The 24,584-nt window shown below is 37.5% G+C and overlaps 1 protein-coding gene across 39 annotated transcripts in view; it reads left to right on the forward strand.

Annotated features, from left to right (window-relative positions):
- Positions 1–24,584, forward strand: part of NRCAM (neuronal cell adhesion molecule) — a 151,487-nt gene that overhangs the window by 67,523 nt on the left and 59,380 nt on the right. For 23 of the 39 annotated variants that reach the window (XM_083831835.1, XM_083831823.1, XM_083831834.1 and 20 more), the window contains 7 exons: positions 15,192–15,377; positions 18,075–18,092; positions 20,070–20,175; positions 22,637–22,833; positions 23,393–23,515; positions 23,853–24,023; positions 24,473–24,529. In XM_083831835.1, the coding sequence (XP_083687961.1) occupies positions 15,287–15,377; positions 18,075–18,092; positions 20,070–20,175; positions 22,637–22,833; positions 23,393–23,515; positions 23,853–24,023; positions 24,473–24,529 (763 nt within the window). In that variant the 5' untranslated portion in view covers positions 15,192–15,286. Of the gene's footprint in view, positions 1–15,191; positions 15,378–18,074; positions 18,093–20,069; positions 20,176–22,636; positions 22,834–23,392; positions 23,516–23,852; positions 24,024–24,472; positions 24,530–24,584 lie in introns of those variants that run through there. The other 16 variants (XM_083831838.1, XM_083831837.1, XM_083831822.1 and 13 more) reach the window with 3 other exon arrangements.

Raw genomic sequence — 24,584 nt, forward strand, 5'->3', positions numbered from 1 at the left:
AGAAGAGCTCAGCACCTCCATATCTTCTTGGAAACTATTTGTTATCAAATTAGAGCAAGCCTAGCGTGAAAATCCTCCCTAATTAAGTATCAACATTTTCACTCAAGAGAAAGGCAATGCTGGAGACAACTGTAAGGCCCACTCTTACAAAAAAGGGAGTGTAATCATTGAGTGGATAGCCCTTATTTCCCCTCTCCCTTCCCCCCAGTTTCTGATTTATTTTGTGGAGATTAGCTAACTCTGTAATGCAGCAAAGCAGAGGAGGATGACTTTTAAGAAAGTAGTTGTTCTAGTTTACGTGAACCTCCCATTTCATACCTACAAGTCCATAGGATATGTGAAAGACTGAGTCCTGAAATGTACCCTTGTTGAAGTGATGTACTTTAATGATCAGGAAACTGCAGATTCAATTGCTGGGAGAAACTAGTTTTATATTCTGGACCTGTATGCTTTTATAATATCAAAGAGAATTGTATGGACAACTTCATTTTCACTTAGTGGTCAAGTTATTTTAGGTTTAATTGTATTTGTTTTCTTGACTGAGATTTCATTAGGTGCTTTTTTTGGTACAGGTACCTTTTCTCAAATACATTAGAATTGGTTCAGTTTTAAACAACATTTAAACTATTCTTCTATCCGTTTTAAATCTTTGAGTCTTTTCTTCCTCTTTCCATTTTCCCCATGACATTCAGTATCTCTGCTAAACCAGTGCAGTGACTTAGGTAAACTTTCTCTTATTAAACATGTGAGAAAGCATATGTTTGAAGTTCTGAGTGTCTCAGTCATGCCAACTGTTGGCTTTATGTCTGGAAATACTGGTTTTTGATTTTAAACAACAGGTATATCACACTTTTCCCAGCATATACTCATGTGAATATATCTTGCAGTATTAAAAACAGCCAAGAGTTTAAGCTGTTGAAGAAGAAAGGAATGCGGTTTAATTAAGCAGAAATTTTATTATCTGGCACGGCAGCTACCCAGCAGCAAGCATTATGTGTCAAAACACACATAATTTATTGGACCCAGCCTAATGCTGGGAACCCACTATCAAGATTAAAAGAGAATGGGAAAAGGTCTTACTTCATCTTTATCATCTGTACGGTTTTGTACGGGGTGCTTCCAGACAATCCCTTTCCACAGTATCAAGCTGCTGTTAAAGATCCAACTATGAAGTTAAAAATGGGATGTGTAATTTCAGAGATTCCCTATGATGCACTAAAAAGCCTGAAACATTTTTTAATAAATAATAATGGGTGCAAATAGGTCAGTTGTCCTTGTGTTCCACACTTGGTTAACAATAAATAAATAAATAAATAAAAGCCTTAAGACGTGCATCTTAACAGAGACACAGACTCTTCCTTTTCTGCTATTTAGGGTTATAGGAGAAGTATTCCTACGCCCTGTTGATGTGCCCTAAACATGTTGATGCCTGTTTTATGCTTTTTCCTTCTGGGAGAAGGAAAAAGCATAAAGCATGTTGATGCCTGTTTTATGCTGTTTCCTTCTGGCTGCAAGGGTTTTCTTTGTCATTGTGTCCAGTGAATGTTCTACAGAAACCAACTTGACATAACCCCTTCCATGAGCTTGATCCAATTCCATCTAAAACAGTGTGAGAAGTTTATTTCAGGATCTCAAATGAGAAGACAAAGAAAATCACACAGAAGCTAAGCAAAAAAGAAAAACAAAACAAAAAACCAGCAACGACAAACAAACCAAACACAACCTCAATTTCTTTTAATATTTTAATGTATTGATATTAAAGACAGTGTTTTCATGCACTTAGAGATGTAAGTTGATTTTCTGCTTCAAATTTTACTCTGATGATGAACGAATCTGTTAGTTTCAGTCTATATGTTGTCTGGACAAATTGAACCCAACTTAATTGTAGAATAATTATAAACTAATTTATCATGTGGTTTAGGATAGAAAATGGTGAACTACCAAATCTTTGTAGTGAAACAGCTTGAGTTAATGTACTACAAAAGAAGAAAGGAATACAGATTGTGAGAGGATTGCTCCTAGAGGAATCACAAGCTATTATCAGCTTGTCTCAGCTGTTGAAACATCCCTCTCTAAGAGGGTATTTTATTATTAATTTAGTATTTTATTACTGAGAAAAGCCATATCTCAAAGCCTTTACCTCCATATGGGGTATAGAGTGTTCTCATTTAAAGTCTGATTGATTTGTTCCTTGATGGACTTTATTTCCCAGGACCCTTCTTTGTAGATGGCTACTCTCTCAGCAGCATGGTAAACAGCTCTTCCTCCAGTCTGGTGGTGTCCAGCTAGCTTACAGCCTTCAGGAAGAAAGAAAAGGCGGCATGTGTCTGCCTTCGAGAAGGAAAGGAGCTTAGGAGAGATCAGGCTGGGAGCGGGAGACAAGACATACGTTCCCAACTGCTTGTCTTAAGGTCCTGCCTTGGTTTGTTGCTTCTTTTCGCAAGGAGATACTCCGCTCTTGTAGTGGGTGTGCACAACAGCAACCCTCGTAAACGTCATGAAACTACATGCTGAGTAGGGTTGCCTTCCTCTTGCCCCATCCATCTGCCCTGTGAAGTGTTTCCCAAGAGCCCCGTGTAAGCCTTTAACTCTTTCCCACAGACCATACAAAAACTACAAAAGTCCCCACGAGTTCTGCTTTCCACAGCTCTTGCTCTGAGATAGACACGATATTCTTCTGAGCAAATCTGAACTGGGAGTTGGAGTCATAGAACCCTAGGGAATAACGCCTGAAGGGAAGTTAAAGGTGAGAATAAAACCCAGGCTGATGTGAGAGATTTAAGAACAGCAGATCAAAACTTAGATTCCTCCCAACGGTGCAGTAGTTCCTACATGTCCTTGCAGACCCAATTAAAATAACATTTGATTAAAATGAATAGAACAAAGCACTGTTTTAAGTGGTGCTAAGTCTCTGGATAAATTGAAAAACCAGCAAAATTTAATTTTATATTGAAGATTAAAGAGTACTTTCTGGTCTTAGTTATATTATGGTTTCTCTGGTGTATAAGCAGTAAGGCAATTTAATGTAAAATTAAAAATCTGTGGACAACAGCATCTCTCTCAATATAAATTAGCATGGCTGAGAAAATCATTTTAGCCTTTAATGTTGATTTATAACAATTTTGTATTCTTTACATGTTGAAATCCAGGACAGTATTATGCTAATACAGCTGTATCACCTGCAGGTGTTACTTGAGAGGCGGGTGAGCAGTTCTTTGTATTTTCTTTGAAAGATCAAAATTTCAAGATGTGCCATGAGAGGGGTCTGATTGACAAGCTGCCTTGATATACTGTTATTCTATCTATAACTGGACTGACTGAAAATTCCCTCACAGACTAAGATAATTTATAAAAGCTATAAAGCACAGCCGATTGATGTAATCCAAGCTAATTAGGAAAATTGTGTATTTTCACTTTTTAAATGTCTTGTTTTCCTGTTTATAGTTTCTTGAAGTTTATCCATCTGAAATGTTCATATTTTGCCCTTTTTTTTGCAATGAAAAATACACATTAGATATTACAACTGTGCAAAAATTAGAACTGGCAGAATTTGTTTAAATAATTTTTAATACTTGTGCTATGAGAAATTACTATGGAGTGTGCCCATATTACTAAAAGGAAATCTGTTTTTTATTTTCTGTGCACGTCTAGAAACTTAGCAAATAACCTGGCTTAAGAAAAAAAAAAAGATATTTTGTGGAAATAAAATGGATGCATAATTACAAAACTGTGTTTTCCTGAGAATAAGAATTCTGTGGTGGGTAAAATCATGCAGCCTTGTTTCTGCGCATAGATGTATTGTCAGAAAACACAGATGTTTCTTTTGATGCCTCATTGAATTATGTAGATTTTATATATGTAGATATGTTAACAAGCTATTTTATTTTTCATTGATTAAATATATTCATTCTAGTGTGGAAAAAATAATACACATCAATTTACCTACTATTAACAGTGAAAAGTAACGATTACAAGTATAAGATTTTACTTTTTGTAGTAACGTACTTTTGCAGTAATATCAACAGAATTTCAGATATTTTTTGGTAGTGATTTTGGGATTTCGTAATATGTTTTCCTCTTGCAGTGCTATTTTTACCTTGAAGAATCTTTCTTTCTTTAATTCAATATTTATTTTTAATTTTGTGGGATGATACTATTTGTCCTTAGAACAGTATTCGTGTGACAGAAAAACAGAGAATTTGAAAGAATGCATTGAATGGAAAAATAGTTTTCCTTCAGTCATTGATGTGACAGCGCAGAACTGCACTGAACTTGATTTAAATGAAATTTAAATGAAAAATATTACTATTCTTGCAGTGAGTGTTGTTTGGATTTGAGATCCTGATTTAAAGGATAAATTAGTTGTAACAAGCCAAAGGAAACTGTAGTAAACATGGCATTATAAAAGAAATTTCTTTTATCTCCTCAGTGGTAATGTGTATGTGAAATTCAAATGAACCTCTGAACATTGTAGATTTTTACATCAAAGTGCAATGTTTACTTACATAATAGATATGAAGTCCTGGGTAAGTTTTTTTGTTTCATTAATGAATAGCGTACACACATAAAAAATGCGAGGAAAGCTATTTCTGAGTTAGGCAACAAACCGGATTAACTTCTTGGTGAATAATGAGCTTTTTTTACCCTAAAGGTTTGAATTAATGATTTGTATATAATAGCTCACTCAGGCTCTAGTTATTAGTTTTGTCCTATTGCTGCTTTGTTAAGCTGCACCTAAAATGATGTTATTTCAGTGGTGTTAAGTGCCTTCCCTGATTCTTGTAAACAGAAAGTCAAAATATTTTTAACATCTAAAATACATTTTAAGTGAAGGGGCACCAGCATGGGGATGTAGGTTAGCACTTCTCATTTAGAAGTTTTCAGTTTTATAATGGTATTTTAAAAACTCTATTAGAAGTGGGAGATTTATTGTGAGAATTAAGCTGCAGGGTTTTATTTTTGATACATTAAAATCAAAAATACATTAAATTAAAAAGCCATATTAATTCTTTACCCTTGTAATAGCAGAGAAATTTTACCACGTTAACATAAACGTGAAACACATAAAAATAAGTCCTTCATTCATATTTTGGAATTACTTTTTTTTTTTTTTTTTTAATGTCTTTGATAATGCAGATACAAGAAGATGGCTAAGGAAGAGAATCAGCTGCAGTAAAGATTATAGAAGAAATCTTCAGAGTTTTATTCAGGTCAAGTTCAGATGAAACCAGGGGCAGATCAGATTGGATACCACCAGCAAAATGTGGGGTTAATCCTAAAAAATACTAATTTTAGTACATTGTATCTGTTATTCCAAGTTGTCCCACTGAAATAAAATAACATTGAGTCTATCCATTTGTGTATTTGGATAAATAAATACTAATGAAAGGAGTAGACTTGGTAGTTGTTGTCAACAGTTGACGCCAGTTGGAAATAACAGCAGGTGAAATGTTGGCTCATCCTCAATTTCACCTTTGTTTCCCATCATTTCATCCAAGGCGCTTCTCCTGCCCTGAACTAAAATCCTTCACTTGTGTGTCAGGCTGGCTGTAGCATTGACTGAAATAAAAGCAGTGTGATGAGGAGGATACCCATAATTTGTGTTTCCGAGTCAAAGGGCAGGGCTCTGGAAGAGTCCCTTTGATGCGGATCTGTGCTCCCATCTCTCTGTGTAGTACACAGATGTCCTGGCATTTGCCTTGTGATGGATCCGGGGAGATCCACAACTTGTCTGGAGCCTCCAGGTATTGGTTCTTTTCAATATTCTGTAATTACAGCAAGATTGTTTTTTCACTTAGAGTTCTTCTGTTTCTTTGTATGAAATCTGAAATATATTTATCTACATCTATTTATCTACATCTGACCCCACGTATGAAGCTTTAACATGTAGTTTCAACCTTAATGCCTTTAAATATATGTATATTTCCGTTCCTTTTTGCCTTCCCCTCCACCTAGCAAGCCACAGACCATGCTATTCATTTGCTATCACCAATCCCACTGCTGTGTTTTGCTGCCAGCTGCCTGTCCCGCTCCTTCACCCTCTTCTCCCTCAGCTCCAAGCTCAGAGAAGCGTCTACCCCGGCCTCTCTCTGGGCCAATCTGCCACCTAATGGAGGACTGACATTACTGTTAATATTTGCAGACAGAAGACAATGCATCGGGGCCAGGGTGTGCCCTGTTGGTTATGAATGGAAGAAATCCTGGCTGTGTAGCAAGGAGGAGTTTGCCCCTGTGGTGGTGACCATCCCTGCCTCTCTGTGTAAATTGTAAAATTGTAAATTGTCCGAAAATTGTAAAATTGGCTAGTTTTCTTTGACCATTGCTAGGACAGTAGTCATCCCTGCGTAAATGATCCTCGGCGTCACACCTGACAATGGTGACCTGGTTGTGAGATGTGGACAACGCTGGCAATACCTGCACGTTTTGGGGAGTCGCTTGTTTTTTGAGGTCTCACATCTTTCTGCTAGGAAGAGTAGCAGCATGAATGAGTGCTGTGTAGAGCAGGGACAGACCTGATCCACGAAGCTGTCGTCACCGTGAATGTTACCAGCATTTTCCAAGAGAAAGGCAGGCGTATTTCTAAAGCTTTGAAGTGTTTGGATCTGAGCTCGTGGTAAAATATTAATTCTAGTTTCTAATGGTGTGCAGAGATTCCAAGCTAAAAGATGTCATTGTAACTCCTTTAATAGAGCTAATTAAAATTAAAACAGCAAGAGTGCTAACTTTTGCCTGTTCAATAGATATGACGTACAGGCGGGCAGTCCCCAGCCCCCATCTCCCAAAAATCTACCCAGGGAGCTGGTTGGAGCTTGAACAGTTTGTTCCCTCCGTGCTGTTTACCCTCCTTTGTTCGTGTACTTGTTAGGGTTTTCGATCTGACAGAATGCCTTAGTCCTCAGTTTCTGGCACTGTCCCTGCTCCGAGTGACCTCCTCCCTAGCATAACTATTCTGGCGTTTCACGCTAATGTTAGTGGTTTCTGCTCTACTTCCCAGGGGGAGGAGTTTCCCTATCTTTGAATCAGATTCTGCTCTTTTGCACAGTAAGCTTTTCACAAGAATATCTCCAGGATTGCAGGAACGCTTCTAGACAGATTGTGCTTTTGAGGTGAGCTATGGGGACATAAACAAGGTAATTAAGCAGAGTAATACAGCATGTGTTAGCTTCTCATCAGCAAGCTCTTTGAAGCCCCTGCTCTGGCTTCTACTGGGTTAAAAAAAAAAAAGAAAAAAAAAAAAAAAAGGAAAGAAACCCTTCATCATATCTCCTGGGCAAAGAAATTAACATTTCAGGGAGCATTTCAGCTGAGCATCCCTTTTGCATATTTACAAGGAACGCGCTGTAGACACCGAGTTCAGAGCCTTCGCTCAGGATGATGGTGCATTTTCCTTCTGCCCACTCTGCAGTTTTCCTTCCGCTTCTGTTTGCACACTACAGTATTACTATAACAGCAGTCTGATGATTCATAGACGTTCTTCTCACAAGCATTTCTTTTCTCTGTTGCAAGACTTTCAGAGGGAGAGAAATGGGCTACTTGGAAGCCTTTGTCTGGTTGAAATTCAGTCTGAATTAGACCATCTGAAAGTGGATTTAATGAGCAAAACTAGGTTATTTGTGCCTTTAAAGATGTTAAAGCATGGTCCAAAGAGCTGTCCTCACAGTACTGTCATGTGGGTACCTGTTTTTAACATCCAGGCGGCTGTAAAAATGGGTTTTCTTAATTTGTTTTCTTGCACTCACTCTGAATGATTTCTAACTCACTGAAAAATTCAATAATCAAGCTGAATTTTTTACTCTCCTTAATCACCATGTCTAGTGAGGCACTTCAAGCAAAACTATGCTTTTTCTACAACTCTGTGACTTATGTTTTCACTCCCTCTGGTGTATTCCCACAGCCTTCAGCAGATTTGCAAAGCTGAACTCAATTCAAGCACTTTAACCAAGTTTTTGAAAGAGCACAGTATGCATACATGGAGAAGAGATTAAGCATGTTTGCGCAGTCTGTAATGACTCTAAAGGACTACTGTAATAAATGTCATCCAAACATGATTTTTATGCTCTGCTCCATCTTCTGTTGTAAATGGGGAGGTAAAAAGGAAGATGAAAAAAACTGAATCCAGTAGAGTATTTGGGACACTAGAAAGTACCCAAGCAAAAATGAGCTGTCTGAGTTTAAATTTGCAATCCAAAGATGCCATTCAGCTGCTGATTTGACTCTGCAGGCTTCTAAACATCCAGGGCTTACTAGGTTTACCTCCCTGTTGGAGAGGTATCCGCGGCTTTGCTCCGCCATGTGTGTAATCGCCCCAGTCAAAGCAGTTTATAATTTAATCTGAGCAGGATCTAGAAAACAAATGCTCCTCTGTTTAAACCCTTGCAAGGGCTAAATCCAGCATAGGTCCTCAGGGAATACACAAGACAACTGTAAAAGGACAGCTCTGCCCTGCTCCATTTTTTTTTTTTTAATTTAAAAACAAATCTAAGTGGCTGCTCTCGAGACAAGATTTGAGGCTGTGGATAGTGACTGATTTTACATGGTTACCCACAGCCCTTAGTCAGACATCTGAACTTTGTGCTTAGTTTTTTTTTACTCTGCATTTGTGGGTACTTCTAGGATGTGACACTTGCACTTCTAGAACAGACACTTGAAATAAGACTTCGATGAGTGGAATTTGTAAGCGCCTACACCCTCGCTCTTCTAGCTGTATCCCAGTGCATATCACATCCCAGTGCATCACAGTGGTCTGCCAGTGAGATGCAGCTAGCAGCTATGAAATGCTGTTGTGTTCAGGGAATAATAATACTAAAGACTCCCAGAAGAAAAAGGGAGAAGTACTTGGAGAGAAGAAAATAATAATAACAGCAACAACAACCCAAACCAACAAGTAAACAAATCAAGATCCAAATGGCGTATGCCTTGTCAATGTGGAAAAGATCAAAGCTGAGGAATTGCCATTTCCTAAACTCTGGACCCTTTTCAATCCTGCCCGGGCCAGAGGATTCAACCTCGTGCGAGGCTGTGTCAGCTGGGAGAGCCTCAGCCCACGTGGAGCAAGCACAGCTCAGCGGCGATGCGAAATGGGTGGAAAATGGAGCTGGTGTGGTGCTGGCTCAGCAGCTGGTGCTGAAGTTCCCCTAGAGGCAATTGGATCCTGTTGTGCTGGGGCTGTGTGGGTGCGTAATCAGCTCTGGTACGTGTGTGAAAGAGCTTCTGTTTGAATGGCAGATGTGTTGGCTATTGCCATGGGAGACATAAGTAGGCAAATACTATGTTTTTTTTTATAGGAACGAGTCTTAAGAAAAGAAACAGGAATAGCACTGTGTTGTGAGCTACTTCACAAACATTTTATTCTTTTACTGTTAATTTAAACTATTACAAGCAACATGATAAATTTGAAGAAAAAGCACACATCATGCTAGGATGGAGAACTTCTGTAGTCGTTAGTAGCCATTAATAGTTATTAAACAGTAAGTATTGGAGATATGTATTTTTAATCAGTTTGGTGGGTCTGCCTCTGAATTCTGAAAGAGATAGTGGGGGAAATTTCTAGTTCACAGGTTTTAATTTTTAATGCATTCCTTGAGACTGGAAGAAAGCTGGTGTTATGCCCAGATTCAGAGTAGACAAGCAGATTGAGCAGGGTAAATATAGCCTGATATAAATCACAGTGAACATATGGAAAAAGCTGATTGAGGATTCAGCTGATAGGGAATTAAAGGCTGTGAGTGAAATTAATTCTACTCAACATAGTCTTATGGAAAGTAGGGCTTGTAAAACAAATAATTGATGAAAACTTGATTTTAATCTTTTAATATTTGATAAAACTACAAGTTTGGTAAGACAATGCTGTTGATGTAATAGACTTTGAAAAGCATTCACTTACTGTGATATGAAACTGATTAATAAGTGCAGAAATTGAGCTGTATAATGAAACAGACCAGACTTGAATGAACAGCAAACTGGCTAGCAGGTCTTAATATATGATTGTCAATAAAGGCGCATCAATGAATAAATGGTTTTCTTGTAGTGTTCTCATGAGGAGCAATGCAAAGGCCAATCACATGTAACATTTTCTCTGCTGACTCTATCAGCTGTAATTTTACGCTTTGAAATTAGCAGGTGGTCTGAAGTTTGGCAGAACAGCAATAACCCTGAAGACAAGGCAATCATTAAGCCAGATTGAGATGACTGAGCGAGACAGATTTTTGTTTTTAAATACTGTTAGATGCCAGCAATCCATGTAAGAAGAAGGAAGCTATCAATGTTGTGGTTTAACCGAACATTTTACTAGTTTTTCGGGATTCTGCACTTGTTCAGGGGTGAAGCTCCAAAACGTTGGAGGTGTCCACTGTCCTGGGTGCCTGCCCATACTATCCCACACTCCCTGCCACCCACAACTATTCAGCACTGGAGCAGATCTCTGAGGGGTATTCTTAAACAGTTGTTTAACTTTAAACAAAACCTGAAACACATTTAGGAGTTTTAACAATAGGAACATGCTGGTTTGAACATCCCAAGGATATTCAGAATTCTCAAGAGCTGTTGTAATTAGCCTGGAGGAGAACTGGGAGGTGGAGGAGAAAGGGAAGGTGAAGGAGCAGGGGAAATAATGGGCATAAGCTTGGTGAACAGGAGGTAAGATAAGATAGTAAGTCATACTGTTGTTACTTCACTGGTTAGCATAGTTGTATAAAATACATAAGCCCTACAAAGGTAGGGCTTTGGTGAGGGAATTGCAGTTATCAAAAGCAAGCACTTCTTTGTGCTTTTTTCCATTAAAAACATTATGTAAATAAAATGTGTGTATTATCCACATTATCATTAAATCCATTTACCTAATCTGAAATTGTTGTTCACATTTCTGTGGAGCTTTATACAAGGTGGCCTTGAAACAGTTTCCCTTGAAAAGTGTTTATTTTTGCTGTATACTCTCTGTGAGAAAAAATGCAGGTGTTAGACCAATGAAGCAGAGGAAATGACGTTCATACAGATCTTTGTGTCTTAGTATAATCTAATTGAATAGAAAAATACATAATCAGTTGTTGCATCAAAACTCTGTAGATTAATATTATTTTTAAAAAATACGTTCATTGCACTAGGTGGAATTTCAGTAAATACACTCCCTTGCACATCTTACATCCTCTTGAAGGAATATTGTGGCTGTGGTTACGAGGGAATCAAGGATGCAGCGTGCTCTTGTTAAAGACGACGTAAGGATGTTCCACCCCTGTTGGAGCTACAGGAGAAGGATGTTCCCTCTGTCAGCTGTGCCTTAACTTTAAGATGTCCACTGAGAGTGTGTCTGTATTATTATCCTAATCAGTAATTAGCACTAATCAGTAGCAGTATACTGTTGTAAAGTGCAGCATACTGTGTGCATTTCATGATCATGCACTGTTCAGTTGTTACCACTGGGGCAGATTTTGATATGAGCCAACCATTGCACTCTGCCAGCCGATGCCTGGGTGTGATTCAGGGCATTGCACGGTTCAGTGACTGCTGCCATGGTGTAGGTGGTATGGAGGCTTCCTTCGGAGGGGAAGGGATGTAAGCTGGGATGTCTCATTTGCTCTTAACTAAGGAGAAGGTTCCCAGCCCATTTCATTTACAGTATGAAAAGAAGACTGAGATCCTGCCTCCCTTCCATATGACTGCTGTTTTTCCTAGCTCCTTCAGTGTTTTCAGAGCATCTTTTTGTCATTCTGTCCTTTTTTTTTTTCTGATCAAAAGTGTCCAGACGTGTGAGTCACAGCAAAGAGGTCACTGGCACCAAGCTGTGTTTTGTGCTGCTGCCAAATGTACTACCTCAGGCTTATGGGTGCTTTCACGCTCCCAGTCATTGTCTTTCTGTAGCCCCCCCTTGAAAAGTAATCATGTCCTTTTAATTTTTTTTTTTTTTTAAAGGGGGGTGTTGGGGAATTAGATGTGTCTCACTTGATGCCAGCTCCTTTCTGGTACATAAAAAGCTGTCCCTTTGAGATCTGATATTAAACTTTGTGATGAAATATTATTATACTTTGCTTATGTGTTCGTATTTACCTTGACTACTGTTGGCTACACCATAGCTTCAACCTGTAGTCCATGCTTTTGCTAACAATGAGCATCTCAGCATGAAGCATAGGAGGCATAACTGATATTTTATGTACGTAAGTGGTATGTAAGCACAGGGAATCTTATTTTATACAAATCACTGAATAGAATCCCGTATGAGCTGTCAAAATCTGTGTGTTCCTGTGAAAAAGGAAAGACAAAATATCTGAGTTCTATGAAAATTATTAGGTAAATTAGCTTGAGGAAAATACAGTCTGCTGTATAAATATTTCAGGTTTTGAAATGGAAGCATTTACATTGATCTGCATTTAGAGGTCTGGCCGTACTTTGTATCAGATAATATTATGTCAAAACAGCGTTTAGTTCCAGTCAGCAGCTGTTGCATTCGTACTGAATTATGTCAGATGTAATCAGGAATACGTTCAACGAGAGCGTGCAGTTGTGCTGACGAACCTAAAATCATTCTCAGCTGAATATGTTCTGTCACAAATCATCCGGGCACGTTGCCTCTGTGCAGAATGACAAGGCGGTGTGCAGGCTCAGCTTTGCAATTCCCGCCGCCTGCTGAATCCTGCGTCACACCCAGGCATCGCAGCAGTGGACTCAAGAGGTGCCGTACTGGAATGTCGCAATAGCAGTGGTGGATGAGGTGAGGCATTTTCTCAAGGGTATTATTTTCACAATCATTTCAATTGCACATGCCTGATTCACCACTGCTCACGTATTCATTTGTACTTGTTCAAAGGGAATGCAGCTAATTCTAAAATACTCTCAAATTACTGCAGTAGTCAATTTACACAACGAAAGAACGAGACATTAAAGTGAATAATCAGATTCTCAGAGTTTCTTAAAGAGAACTGACATTTTGCTTGGAGAAGAAACAGTAAAAGTCTTGGTCCACTTGTCAAACAGCACAAAGAGTGTCCTCTAAATCCTGGGTCAAACACCTTGTACAGAGAGAGCAGCTTGTAAATACAGATGCATAGTTCAGAGCTGAACTTGCAGTGAGGTAACGAAGTGGTTACATAAAGATCAGGAGGGTGGTTTGCGAAAACCTAGTTCAGCCAAAGAAAAGCAGACAGCTGTAGTCAGTGGGATGAAATCAGCTCTTCTGGAGAGCACTTCAGCGCAGGGAACGTCCTGGAGTGCTCTGCATCATTCTCAAGAGAAGCCTTTCTTCAGCTTATTGACTGCAGAGGGAACAGAGGAAACTCACCAGCTAGCTTATGTGCCAAAATGGGATGGCAGAAGCATTTCTCCCCTTCCCCATTTAAAAGCTCCAGCATTTTAGGGTGCTCATTGGAATTGTGAGAGGGTTTGGTTTATTTTTGTAGGAGAGTCTGAATCCACTTGTCATGCCTCCCTGTGGTACACTTCAACCACTTACTTGGTAGTTTGGAGTTAGGCTCACCACCTTCTCTGCTCATGCAATTCCAGTTTGTATAAATAATTATGCAAGGGCTAGAACTTAGGTGTTCTTGCTTCTGATGAGTCTTCTTATAACTCCATCAGCCATGACAAATGCTTAGTTGTTTTGTTATGATGTCCCATAGTGTAGATAGCTTTGAATGTGAACAAGCAATTTGCCCTCTCACATGGTGCCCTAGTCAGCAGTTCCCGAGAGCTCGAGGGAGCAATGTGGGTCTAGGAGTTTGACCTGCTGGGATGTTTGGATCTCAAAACAAACACTCGTGTAACAGTAAGAATCAGAGAGTTTGACGTGCTAGGTCAGTAGAGGTTGGGCTCTATACCTCAGTGCTGGTTTCCAGTTCCAGTCTCTGACCAGAAGACCATACAATGAGAAAGCCCATTTATGGCAGCAATTCAGACACCATTTTTTTTTCTGTAAACTGAAGATTAAGGCAAATTCTTTGCATAGACTGGTTTAAGTAACTTCAGGAATCAATAAATCAGCTTTAGGAATTAAAATAGTACTTGTAAGGCAGCAGCTTCTCTGCACCTTTTGCTTCTTGTAGACTTGATAGCATTGTGGTTTCCATTTTTATGCCTAGCTTGGGAAATGCTCTCTTCAAGATAAGTTCATGCTGATCCCTGTGAACTTTCTGGTCAGTCTGGCATATGAAAAGCACTTTCTCAGCTGATGTCCAATTACTGCTGTTGGGTAAGCAACATTTGGATTTCTAAGGCTGTATTCTTACAGCACTTTGTAGGTCGCCAGCGATGATGATGGGGCTCACCAGCAGCTAAACTAGTTTTTAATCCTTCAACTTTTTACGTTTTTTTTTTTTTTTTTTTAAAGTTAGCACATGGTCCTGAATGCAGTGAAAATAAGAAGGGAGTCAGAATCATTCTTCTACCTTGATTTAATATGGTCGCTCACGCTTGATTGAGGAGGAAGACCTAGTCCACTTCAGAAAAGAAGATTTCCCTAGATTTTCATTTCTGCTACCTTCTCACATAAGAAAGAAGAAAGTTTCGTAGTGTGCTGATAGTTCATTACATTTTGGCATTCAGGCTAGATATGACAAGTGTTTTTACGTTACCTATTTTGGCTGGAATCAGAAATCCAGGGGTAGGAGCCTAGGTACCTATACAGTGGATAAGCCAGCACCTCAGCATGGCAATCCATAGTCTGCATTCAGTCTACAACTGTCTATTAGAAAAAGCTCAAAAATGGGAGAACTAAGTTGTCTAACTCAAAGCTTCATTTAGATCCCATAGTTTACTATGCAAATCTGCAAATCTGTGGCCAGAGATGTTTTAATTAGAGTAGACACCTAAAATAACTCCTTCAAAGACTTTTTTCAGGGTATTTGAAAGAGAGACGAGGTGGGCATTCAGAGTTTTAATTACCAAAATCTATTTCAGGTGACTATTATCTCTAATATATGCTGTTTTTGAACTAGGGCTGAAGATTTATTCTTCTTAGAAAAGGCATTTGTATTTCCACTCAACAAAGTTATCAGCGTTCACTGTCTTCCTTTGGAATTCCTGCAAGTATTCTGATCTAGGTGTCCAAGGAACTTCTGGATGTCTGCTTGGATTTCAGTAGAGCACATGGTGTAGCCAGGATCCATGGATATAATAAGTAGACTGATGGTATTTCATGTTAACTAACGTAAGATCATTCAACTCTCCGTAGTATCTACATGTTATTGTTCTCTTATTTTATCTGCCAGGTTTCTTGTTTGTATGTACATAACTGTTCCAAGCTACCTAATCTGATGAAGTTGGACTTCATTCAAGTGTGACTTACTCAACACAGCCTAAAATCATGATGAAAAAGAAGAGCATATCTGCAAGCAAAGCTTCATTGGTTTTCTTTCTGTGCCAAATGATTTCTGCATTGGATGTACCTCTTGACTGTAAGTATTAACTTGCTAAATAACTGCAGAATAATGGAAGATTAGTTAAATAATTTCAGTATAGGAGGATGAAGATAGCTCCAACATGGAACTGAACATGGAGTGTTTTTGCTCACTTCAGTCAGGACATTATGATTATGAATATTTACTGAAGGTTTTCAAAAACTGCATATAAAATATCTTACATGATTCACTGGAGAAAAGTTAACAGAGGATTCTCAGATATACCACTGTAGTGTGTCTTTATTGAACGCTTTAGTCGATCAAAATGAGGAAGGGCAGAGAAGCCCAGCTAAACGCTAATTACCTGTGAAACTAAGATCAGATTGGCAATTTCAATTGACCTAAAGAGACGGTGCAAAGAGGATGGAGCCCTGCGCTTTTCAGTGGTGCCCAGTACCAGAACAAGAGGCACTGGGCACAAAACTGGAGCACAAGAGGTTCTGTCTGAACATCAGGAAGCACTTCTTTACTGAACAGGTGACAGAGAGCACTGGAACAGGCTGCCCAAAGAAATTGCGGATTCTCCCTCCTAGGGAATCTTCAAAAGCCATGCTCCTGGGCAACCTGCTCTGGGTATCCCTGCTTGAGCAGAGGGGTTGGACCAGATGGCCTCCAGAGGTCCCTTCCAACCATAGCCATTCTGCGATTATGTGTGAATTTGCTAAAAACAAAACAAAACTAAACAAAAACAAACAAACAAACAAAAAACAGGACAGTTCCTATTTGCTGTGAAACAATCGCACTTATCTTCATATAAGAGGTTTCCAGGAGATGATATGAGATCCAGTAAAATATTCAAATACCCACACCGTGGAAATTAGCATCTTGCTTTTTGATCCAGAAGAGTAAGTTAGGCTCTTAGCTTTCCTAAACAGTGCCTGAAAAGAATTAAATACCTAACTTTTACATAAGAGCATGTGTGCTGAGTAGGGAACTCTAGAGTTAACCAGTCAGGAAACATCTAGAAGGGGTGAAATCCCAGGATATGAAATTTTTGTGTCTTATTCTAGACTGTGATAGTGGGAAAACAGAGGTAGCTGAAAAGTAAGCAATGGTTACTGCTGTGTTTTATAGCCCTAATAGCTAATTCTATGAATTTATTCATGCTTCAGGTTTTTATTTTGTTCTTCATATAAGCATGATCACATTTTCAGAATTCAGCGAACCATGTTGCACCTCACATTGACTATTCATTTGTTAGATTAATTGCCAGAGAAAAGTACATCAGGGCTGGCATTAAATTGATGAATTAATACATCAGTAAATTCACCTAGGATTCTGATCCTCATGGCTTTCCTTACCCCTGTGTTTTTGATAACTTCCTCCCTTCCATAAATGCATGTTTTTCTTTAATAATCATTGACATGAAGTGCGACTGCTTCAGTGTGTTTCCCCCCCATACATATTTCCAAGCCTCTCAAGCCAATGACCTTTATTTCTGTGACAAGATCAATATATATAAATGACAAGAGACTTGTAGCGCTGTGAATGCCTTTAGAACGTTAAATTGTGGTTTATAGAGAGCTTTACAAGTATGATGAACAAAAGTCTTAATTTTCTAAACTTAATTGTTCTCCACGAATATTTCTGCAGGCTAGAAATATCGTTTTAACACCTTGTAGTTTAGAAACTAATGTAAATTGTGCACCATTCTAATATCTCCTGTGCAGAGCAGCACTTCAGCTTAAATTAACCAGGAATGCATTAGCAGACAAAAATGAGTAGTCCTTTTAGATGTATCACATTAACTCTCAATTAACATGATCTGTACTACATAATATTTAATAGCTGTGTTAGATCTGATAAAGTCACATACTTCAATTTTTAGCCAAAGATTATATTAACTGAAATTATGTCTGTAATTATGTTACTGTTTTCATAAATAATGGTTAGAATGGCATCTGGGAGAGCACCACAAGAGAAAGCCTGTGTTGTGTTTTCTGTGGGTCTTCCCCACACACCCACCACAGAAACCCGGTGGTAAGAAAATACTTGATTATTTGGACCTTAGGTTTCATCCGGGTTAGCAGTTTTTATGATGTTCAGTGTCTTGCTGTAGGTAAGCGACGACTGACAGTGTAGCTGACCAAAAGCAGTTTACTTGCTCTGAAATATTAATGATGAAGAGAGATATATGCAAAATATCTGAAGCAATGAAGATGTAAAAACCAAAATGACTTTTTCCTTGTAGTTATTTTTCAAACTAAAAGGGATTGCGTGTCTGTTGAGTAGAATTAAATGCTTTTGTTTCTGTAAGAGTAATTCTAGCCTGAAGCTTTCTCTTTGTTCTTCCGTTTGGTCATATGGGGAGATTGATTTTGATTTCAGCATGAGGGCAATGCACTCCATTAATTCTAATTTCCTCTTTCCTCAGTATCAGTGGTTTGTGTCCTTGGAAGGCCAAAATCACATACCACACTTGCCCTTAAAAAACCAACACTTTAGAAAAGGTCCTTATGCCATGAACTTTGAGATAATTGTAGTAATTTCTGACACCACAGAAATCGTTGCTGGAATTTAAGGCATCGTGGCCCAGGTTACAATACTAGCAGTTTTCTTTTTCATGGTGTCCAATGCACTTTTCAGACATACTTATCTTCCCTCTCAAAAATGCTAATTTTCTTTTAACTAACAAATGTTTCTCTTTAATCTCCATTTTCCAATCACCTGCTGATTCTGATGGGGGAATAAAAGCAAAACTTCTAGAAGAATGTAAGTTCCTGTCCACAAAAACTAGACTGTGTGCTGCTGAAAATTAATACTGATTGTGTTGCAAATTGAGTATGCAGTCCAAAATGTGTGATTCTGTCTTTTTTTTTTTTTAATTTGTTTTGCTGTGGCTAGATGCTTTGTGCATGCAGTGTTCAGAAAATGCTACTGTACATAAAACTTTCTGGTATTTTGATCAAATGAGTGATATGATTTTTGATTGTATGCTATCTGAACATTAAAATTCTTAATATCAGCATGAGCAGTGTTTTTTTTTTTTAACTAATACTTTCAGGAGTAAATATACTTGATAAAAAATTCATTGGAATATATGTAGCACATGTAAAATATATGCTATTTTACATGTCTGAGTTGGTTATATTTTTATGTCCTTAAAAAGAGTGTATACAGTTATTTAAATATGCCTAATCTTTTATGGGATCTTCTAACACAGCTCTAGTATCATGGTTAATTTAATGAGTTTTAAGTTCAGTACATAGCCTTCAGGTCATTGATGTGCATGCGAGGAATATACTGTATGTGGTACATTGCTCATGTCATGTCCCTTTTCAGAGTATGCTTGCTTTTCCCAAGGAAGCATCTGATTTGTACTGACCCTGTGAACTGCCTCTGAGAGGGAGAAGGACTATCACCGCTTCTCTAAATACACAAAACGTCCTCATCATGTAGCAATGTTGCTTTCATTTTTTAATCCCTCTCCTTTCTGCAGTGAGGAAGAAGAGCAAAAGCTAGCTCTGCATTGCCTGTTCTTTCCTGCTTAGCTGTGATATCTCATTACGATGCCATGATATTAATTTTTTTTCTGGCCATTTCTCGAGGGGAGTGCTTTATAGACCACTACCTCTTCCTTCAGAATCCTTACTTCATGTATAATGGTAGGGAAGACTTAAACTAAAAATCCCAATTTTACAATTTTAACTAGCTAGAGTGAGACGTGGGAACACAGATAACTAATGATTGAAATACTTTGGCTAGGAGTGACCCCAAAGTAGTAGCAGAGTGTATTGCTGGACAGTTTACAATATTTGCACAGGCATTTTCACAAGGATGTTATTAAACTGATTCCTTTAGTTGACACTAAACTATAAACAGATTGATAATGCTGAGGAAGACACATTTCTCATTATCTTATTTTCATAAACAGGATTTATTTATGAAAAATGTGCATAGATAATGCAATAGATTATAAATTACTTTAAATAGGTAGGCACCATCCACTTTATCAGGCAAATAAATTCTATTTTATGCTAATAATTCCAGAATGCTTGATAAATCAAATTTAAATGTTTGTTTCTCCTGGGGCAATTCACAAGATTAATTATATTTTTGTTATTTTTATTTTAGGAGAATCGGTACTAGACTTTTCCTATATATTTGCTCTATTTGGAAACTCTTAGTTACTATTTTTGTCATCTTTTACTTCTAACATTTTTTACTCCTGAAAAGTAGCTCCTAAAAGCATGCTTTGTAGATTAATTCAGTATGTTGAGCATGAAAAATTTCTGAAAAGTTTACAACCATGGAGAATATGGAAGTACGTCAAATCTGTAGAAATAAAAAGTAATATATATTTTTCCTTCTGTGTGTTAAAAATGTTCTGTGTGGGTTTATATCTCACAACTGTTCATCTGAGATATGTTGGACTTAGAATTCAAGTGTCCTTTGGCTTCATGAAGGTCTATTGAAATCTGCTGTATAGAAATGATATCCAATAAGCTTCTTGACTAAGATTTTCCTCCACTGTAAACTGACATAGCTCACTTTTAAGTTGTATAGCTACACTGATCTACAGGAGTAGAGGGGTTCAGCCTCCAAATACAAAGGATACTTTAATCCCAGTCTTTTGTTGATGATTTTGCTGCTTATTGTAGTTCTGCTTTCTCCATTTACATAACTGTCTTGCTGATGCTTTGAAGATATTGTTAAATTCCTGTCTGTTTCTTATATTCCACAATGAAGTGTCCCAGCCTCCAACGATAACTCAGCAGTCTCCAAAAGATTATATTGTTGACCCTCGAGAGAATATTGTAATACAGTGTGAAGCAAAAGGAAAACCACCTCCTAGGTCAGTAGCATCTTATTTTGCTTATGTCGGCCTAATAACATAGGAAAACCAGGAGAAAATAATGTAAATTTTGTAAACTAACATGTATTTTCTTATGTGTATGCTTGCACACACAGAAACATGCATGCACTCCTGCTGAAATTTAAACAGCTGCCAGAAAGTGACATATATATATATATATATATTTGACTATGCTTATCCTTGAGATTTAAACTTTCCTGTAGTCAGCAAGTAACTGTAGTATTTTTTTTCTCCTCAAAGCTCTAGCAACAAAATAATACTAGATTGGTAAAGGAGCAGATAGGTAAGTGTCTACGGAAAGCACTAAAAGGCATGCCCTACTAAATGGCAGCACATTTCCGATTTAGGCATAGTGTCTAAGAAGAATGCACATTGAAAAAATTCAGAGTAACGTTAGTAAATTCATAGTCAACATTTTTTAAAACGCTCAGTTTTATGAGGTTCACCTTGAAATGCGTAAGCATTTTGTTGGGAGTCCAGTATAGTGTATCAGTCTATGGCTAAATGATCAGCAGCCTTGATTTACCAGGTGTATTTGCAAGCCTTGAGTTTTGTTTTTAGCAAAAATGGCAATGCTGTGTATAGTTTGGATTCCTTATCATCTTCTGTTTTAAAACCCTGCCTCAGTGTCTTGAAATGAGGAGCTTCCAAATATTTTTGCTGAATACCTGCACTGGAATCTCAGTAGCAGTGGTGCATTCTGTCATTGCCAGTAACTGCTTCTGATTTCCGAGACTGTAAACAGAAATGTGCATCGCTGTGTTCTCAGTAGAGTTACGCTACAATTTATTAGCAATGTCAGTCTATAATTGCTCCTCAGACACATACCGAGCTCATTAAATATACTTCGTATGAATAACTGATGTTTTTCTACATTATTCTTTCTGGTTGCCTTAGGATCATGGTCATTATCATGCTGAATGGTGAAGCAGAAGCGGAATGGTGAAGATGGAGATTTTCTGTGATACTGTCACCCTTTTCAGTGTTTTGTTAATAATAGGAGTATCATAATGTTGCTCTTTTTATGAGCATTTTAATTTGACAGGCATAATGACATGGCACAAAGCTGGCATAAAGGTTTACGGATGTTCTGCTATTTAGCACTTGAGCAGCAAAGGTTCTGACTTTTATGTATCTCAAGTTCAGGGGTTTGTCACCTCTTATGTGAAGCTACATTACAGTTCCACACACTCTTCACACCGTTACTGGTAGCTGAGGACTACAGAAACCCCACATTCTGCGGCTTTACCTGCAAAGCCCTCAGAAAGAGGTTCACTATTCATTCACTGTGCACACAGGTCCTCCCAAAAATACTGCCACTGCAGTGCGAGGCAGCTGGTCAGGTCCAGTTCTTCGGCTCTCTCACACCACAAAGTGCAAATAGCATGTCTGGTCCTGCTGTCCAGCTGCAGGAGGTCAGGGCATAATCTAAGTCACTTAAAATCGGAGCTTTGCCAGTACCATATATATTGATACTTCCAGGTAGCATTCTAACCTGTAAGCATATACAGTATTTGTGTTTCTGTCAAAGTTTATGAAGCAGAAGGGTAACAAGTACAAAACCTGCTGTTCACAGCATTCAGAACCGAGTGCTCAAAACTTCACAGGCATTGGTTTAGCTCTGTATAACTGTGCTTTTGACCATTAACAAATCTTAATCGAAAATTTAAAAATTTAACTAAAAAATAAAGAATTGGTGTTTACGGTAGTATAAGATGAATGCTGCAAATCTTGGCTTTTTACAATTTTTAAATGAGTTCAAATAGTCTTCATTTCTAGTGGCTAGTTCTTTTAACACCAGTATAAAACTACTAGATTTATGGACTATCAGACTGCAACATTTCATTTAATGAATCATAATTCTTTGTGTTAGAATAGCGAAAAGAAATCAAACTCACTACAGTCTTTAATTCATGTGCTGAACTTTAAAATGGCCAAACCAATTATGAGAAATCATTTCCTGCTGGGACCCAAGATGATGCATTTCAGCCCTAAGCAAGTTTTTAAAGGCAGGTTTATAAAACCTTTCAACAATAGGTTTTAAAGTGGAAATGCTAATGCACCTTTAGGAATATCTGTTCTAGCAGATGTTACTATATTACCTTTAGTAGAAAATAAATCAGTTTTTTCCATATATGATTAACATCTGCATCTTTTATTGTAATTTTTAAAATAAAAATACTGACTTTGAAAAGGATTCCACTAACAAGTTCAGCCAAGCCTTTTATCTTAAACTATTGGCAGATTTCTTATATTAAAAAAAGTATTTCTTAATTTGCTATTTACTTTATTGATTAATTTAGTTTGGGAACAATTGTTACTTACCTGCTAAAGAATAAATGCCGTGTATTATTGAAAATGACTTTTTTCATCGTTTTCTCCATATAGTATACAAATGGCAACTGAAGAAGCAACTTCTCTTTTCGCTTTTGTTATTTAGCTTCTCCTGGACACGCAATGGAACTCATTTTGATATAGATAAAGATGAACAGGTTACAATGAAACCAAATTCAGGAACCCTTGTCATAAATATTATGAATGGTGGGAAGGCAGAAGCATATGAAGGAGTATACCAGTGTACAGCAAGAAATGAACGAGGAGCAGCCATTTCAAACAATATTGTTATAAGGCCTTCTAGTAAGTGAAACTCCAACTAAAATGTGAAAGAGATGTATTTGTTTTTCTTATGGATGTTTTGCTTCATTTTCTTCTTTTCCCTTTAAAAAAATACATCATTAAAGTGATTGAAAGTGTAATTTCTGATATTCAGATTTGATAATATATTGCACGTCCCCCAAACTTTCTTAGAATATTTAATAACCAAAACGCTTTCCTAGTTTTTGTCAGTACATCTGGATGACCTGAGATGTTTAAAATTGGGTTGTATTTATGACGTTACAATTGGGATAAACCGTTTAAAACTAAGGCACAGAATGGTTGAGGGCAATTCCAACTATCTTTCTGATGGTTGTATTCCATAGTTTTTATAATAGCTTTAATTCAGAACAGATTGAAACCAAAAAGATGATAAAGCTCAAAAATTTTAATTAATGATAAACTGCTTCTACAGCTTTTTATGTGATTTTAATCTCAGAACAGTTTTTCAAGCTTCTCAGCTTAAAATTTGTCATTCTCATAAGTTTTATTAGAACATATTATTTCAGGAAGGTCTAAGTTTTTTAATTACTTTCTATAGGATCCCCTTTGTGGACTAAAGAAAAACTAGAACCAAACCAGGTTCGAGAAGGTGATTCTCTAGTACTACACTGCAGACCCCCAGTTGGCTTACCACCACCTATAATATTTTGGATGGATAATGGTGAGTTTCTTTTGACTTAGTTCACTTTTCACAGTTTTTCTACATAGTTGATAATTACTTACCAAGACTACAAAAAAATTCCAGTTCTGTAGAAATGAATAAACAAGCAGATATGCTGCCAAAAAGCATGAAGTCAAAAGCAGATAAAGAACTTAATGTAAGTCGTAGATTAACACTGAGGAAGAATGGCAGGATAAGGGAGCTCTACAAGAAACTTCTGAAGGTCTACGTATTTACAAACCTACAAAAGATATAATGGAATAAATGTGGAGTCTGCAAATCATAACAATGGAATATGTATGATAGTTGAGATAAATGTTTTCTTATTTTTCCTCAGCTTTCCAAAGGCTGCCTCAGAGTGAAAGAGTTTCCCAAGGTCTAAATGGAGACCTTTACTTTTCTAATGTACAACCAGAAGACACCCGTGAGGACTATATCTGCTATGCAAGATTTAATCATACGCAAACTATACAGCAGAAACAACCCATTTCTGTAAAAGTCTTTTCAAGTAGGTATTGCATTACCGAATTATATACTTACATACTTGCATAGTATTCATCCAGAAATCTCAGGTGGTTTGCCCAACTTTAGTAGTTGTATGCTAGGGAATTGTGTTGTTTTAATTCTGAATAAGAAATTGCATTGCTCTTTAAAACGTAATCTCCAGTTTTCTTTCTATATAATCCGTTTTAAAAGCTGTCTTTTTTCCCCCTTAGTAGGTTTTGTCTCTTGCAAAAAATGTTTTCTAGGATTTGGATTATTGAAAATACAGTGTAAAAAATAACTTTTTAAATGGTTTTCATGATCAAGAATATCAATATATTGTTGCTGTAACTATTGAAATAAATTAATCAATCATTTGATTAACTCACCGTGGCCATATCATCACCTTTTGATTCCCAATACTTTGATTTATCCCTCTTTTATGCATTCTTCATGATATTCTGTTTATTTCAGTGGATTCATTGAATGACACTATAGCTGCTAATTTGAGTGACACTGATATTTATGGTGGTGAGTTATACTGGTCCCCACTGATACTCCCTGTTTCACAGTAGCGTTTAGTTAA

This window comes from Anser anser (assembly GCF_964211835.1).
Source record: "Anser anser genome assembly, chromosome: 1".
Classification (NCBI taxonomy): domain Eukaryota; kingdom Metazoa; phylum Chordata; class Aves; order Anseriformes; family Anatidae; genus Anser; species Anser anser.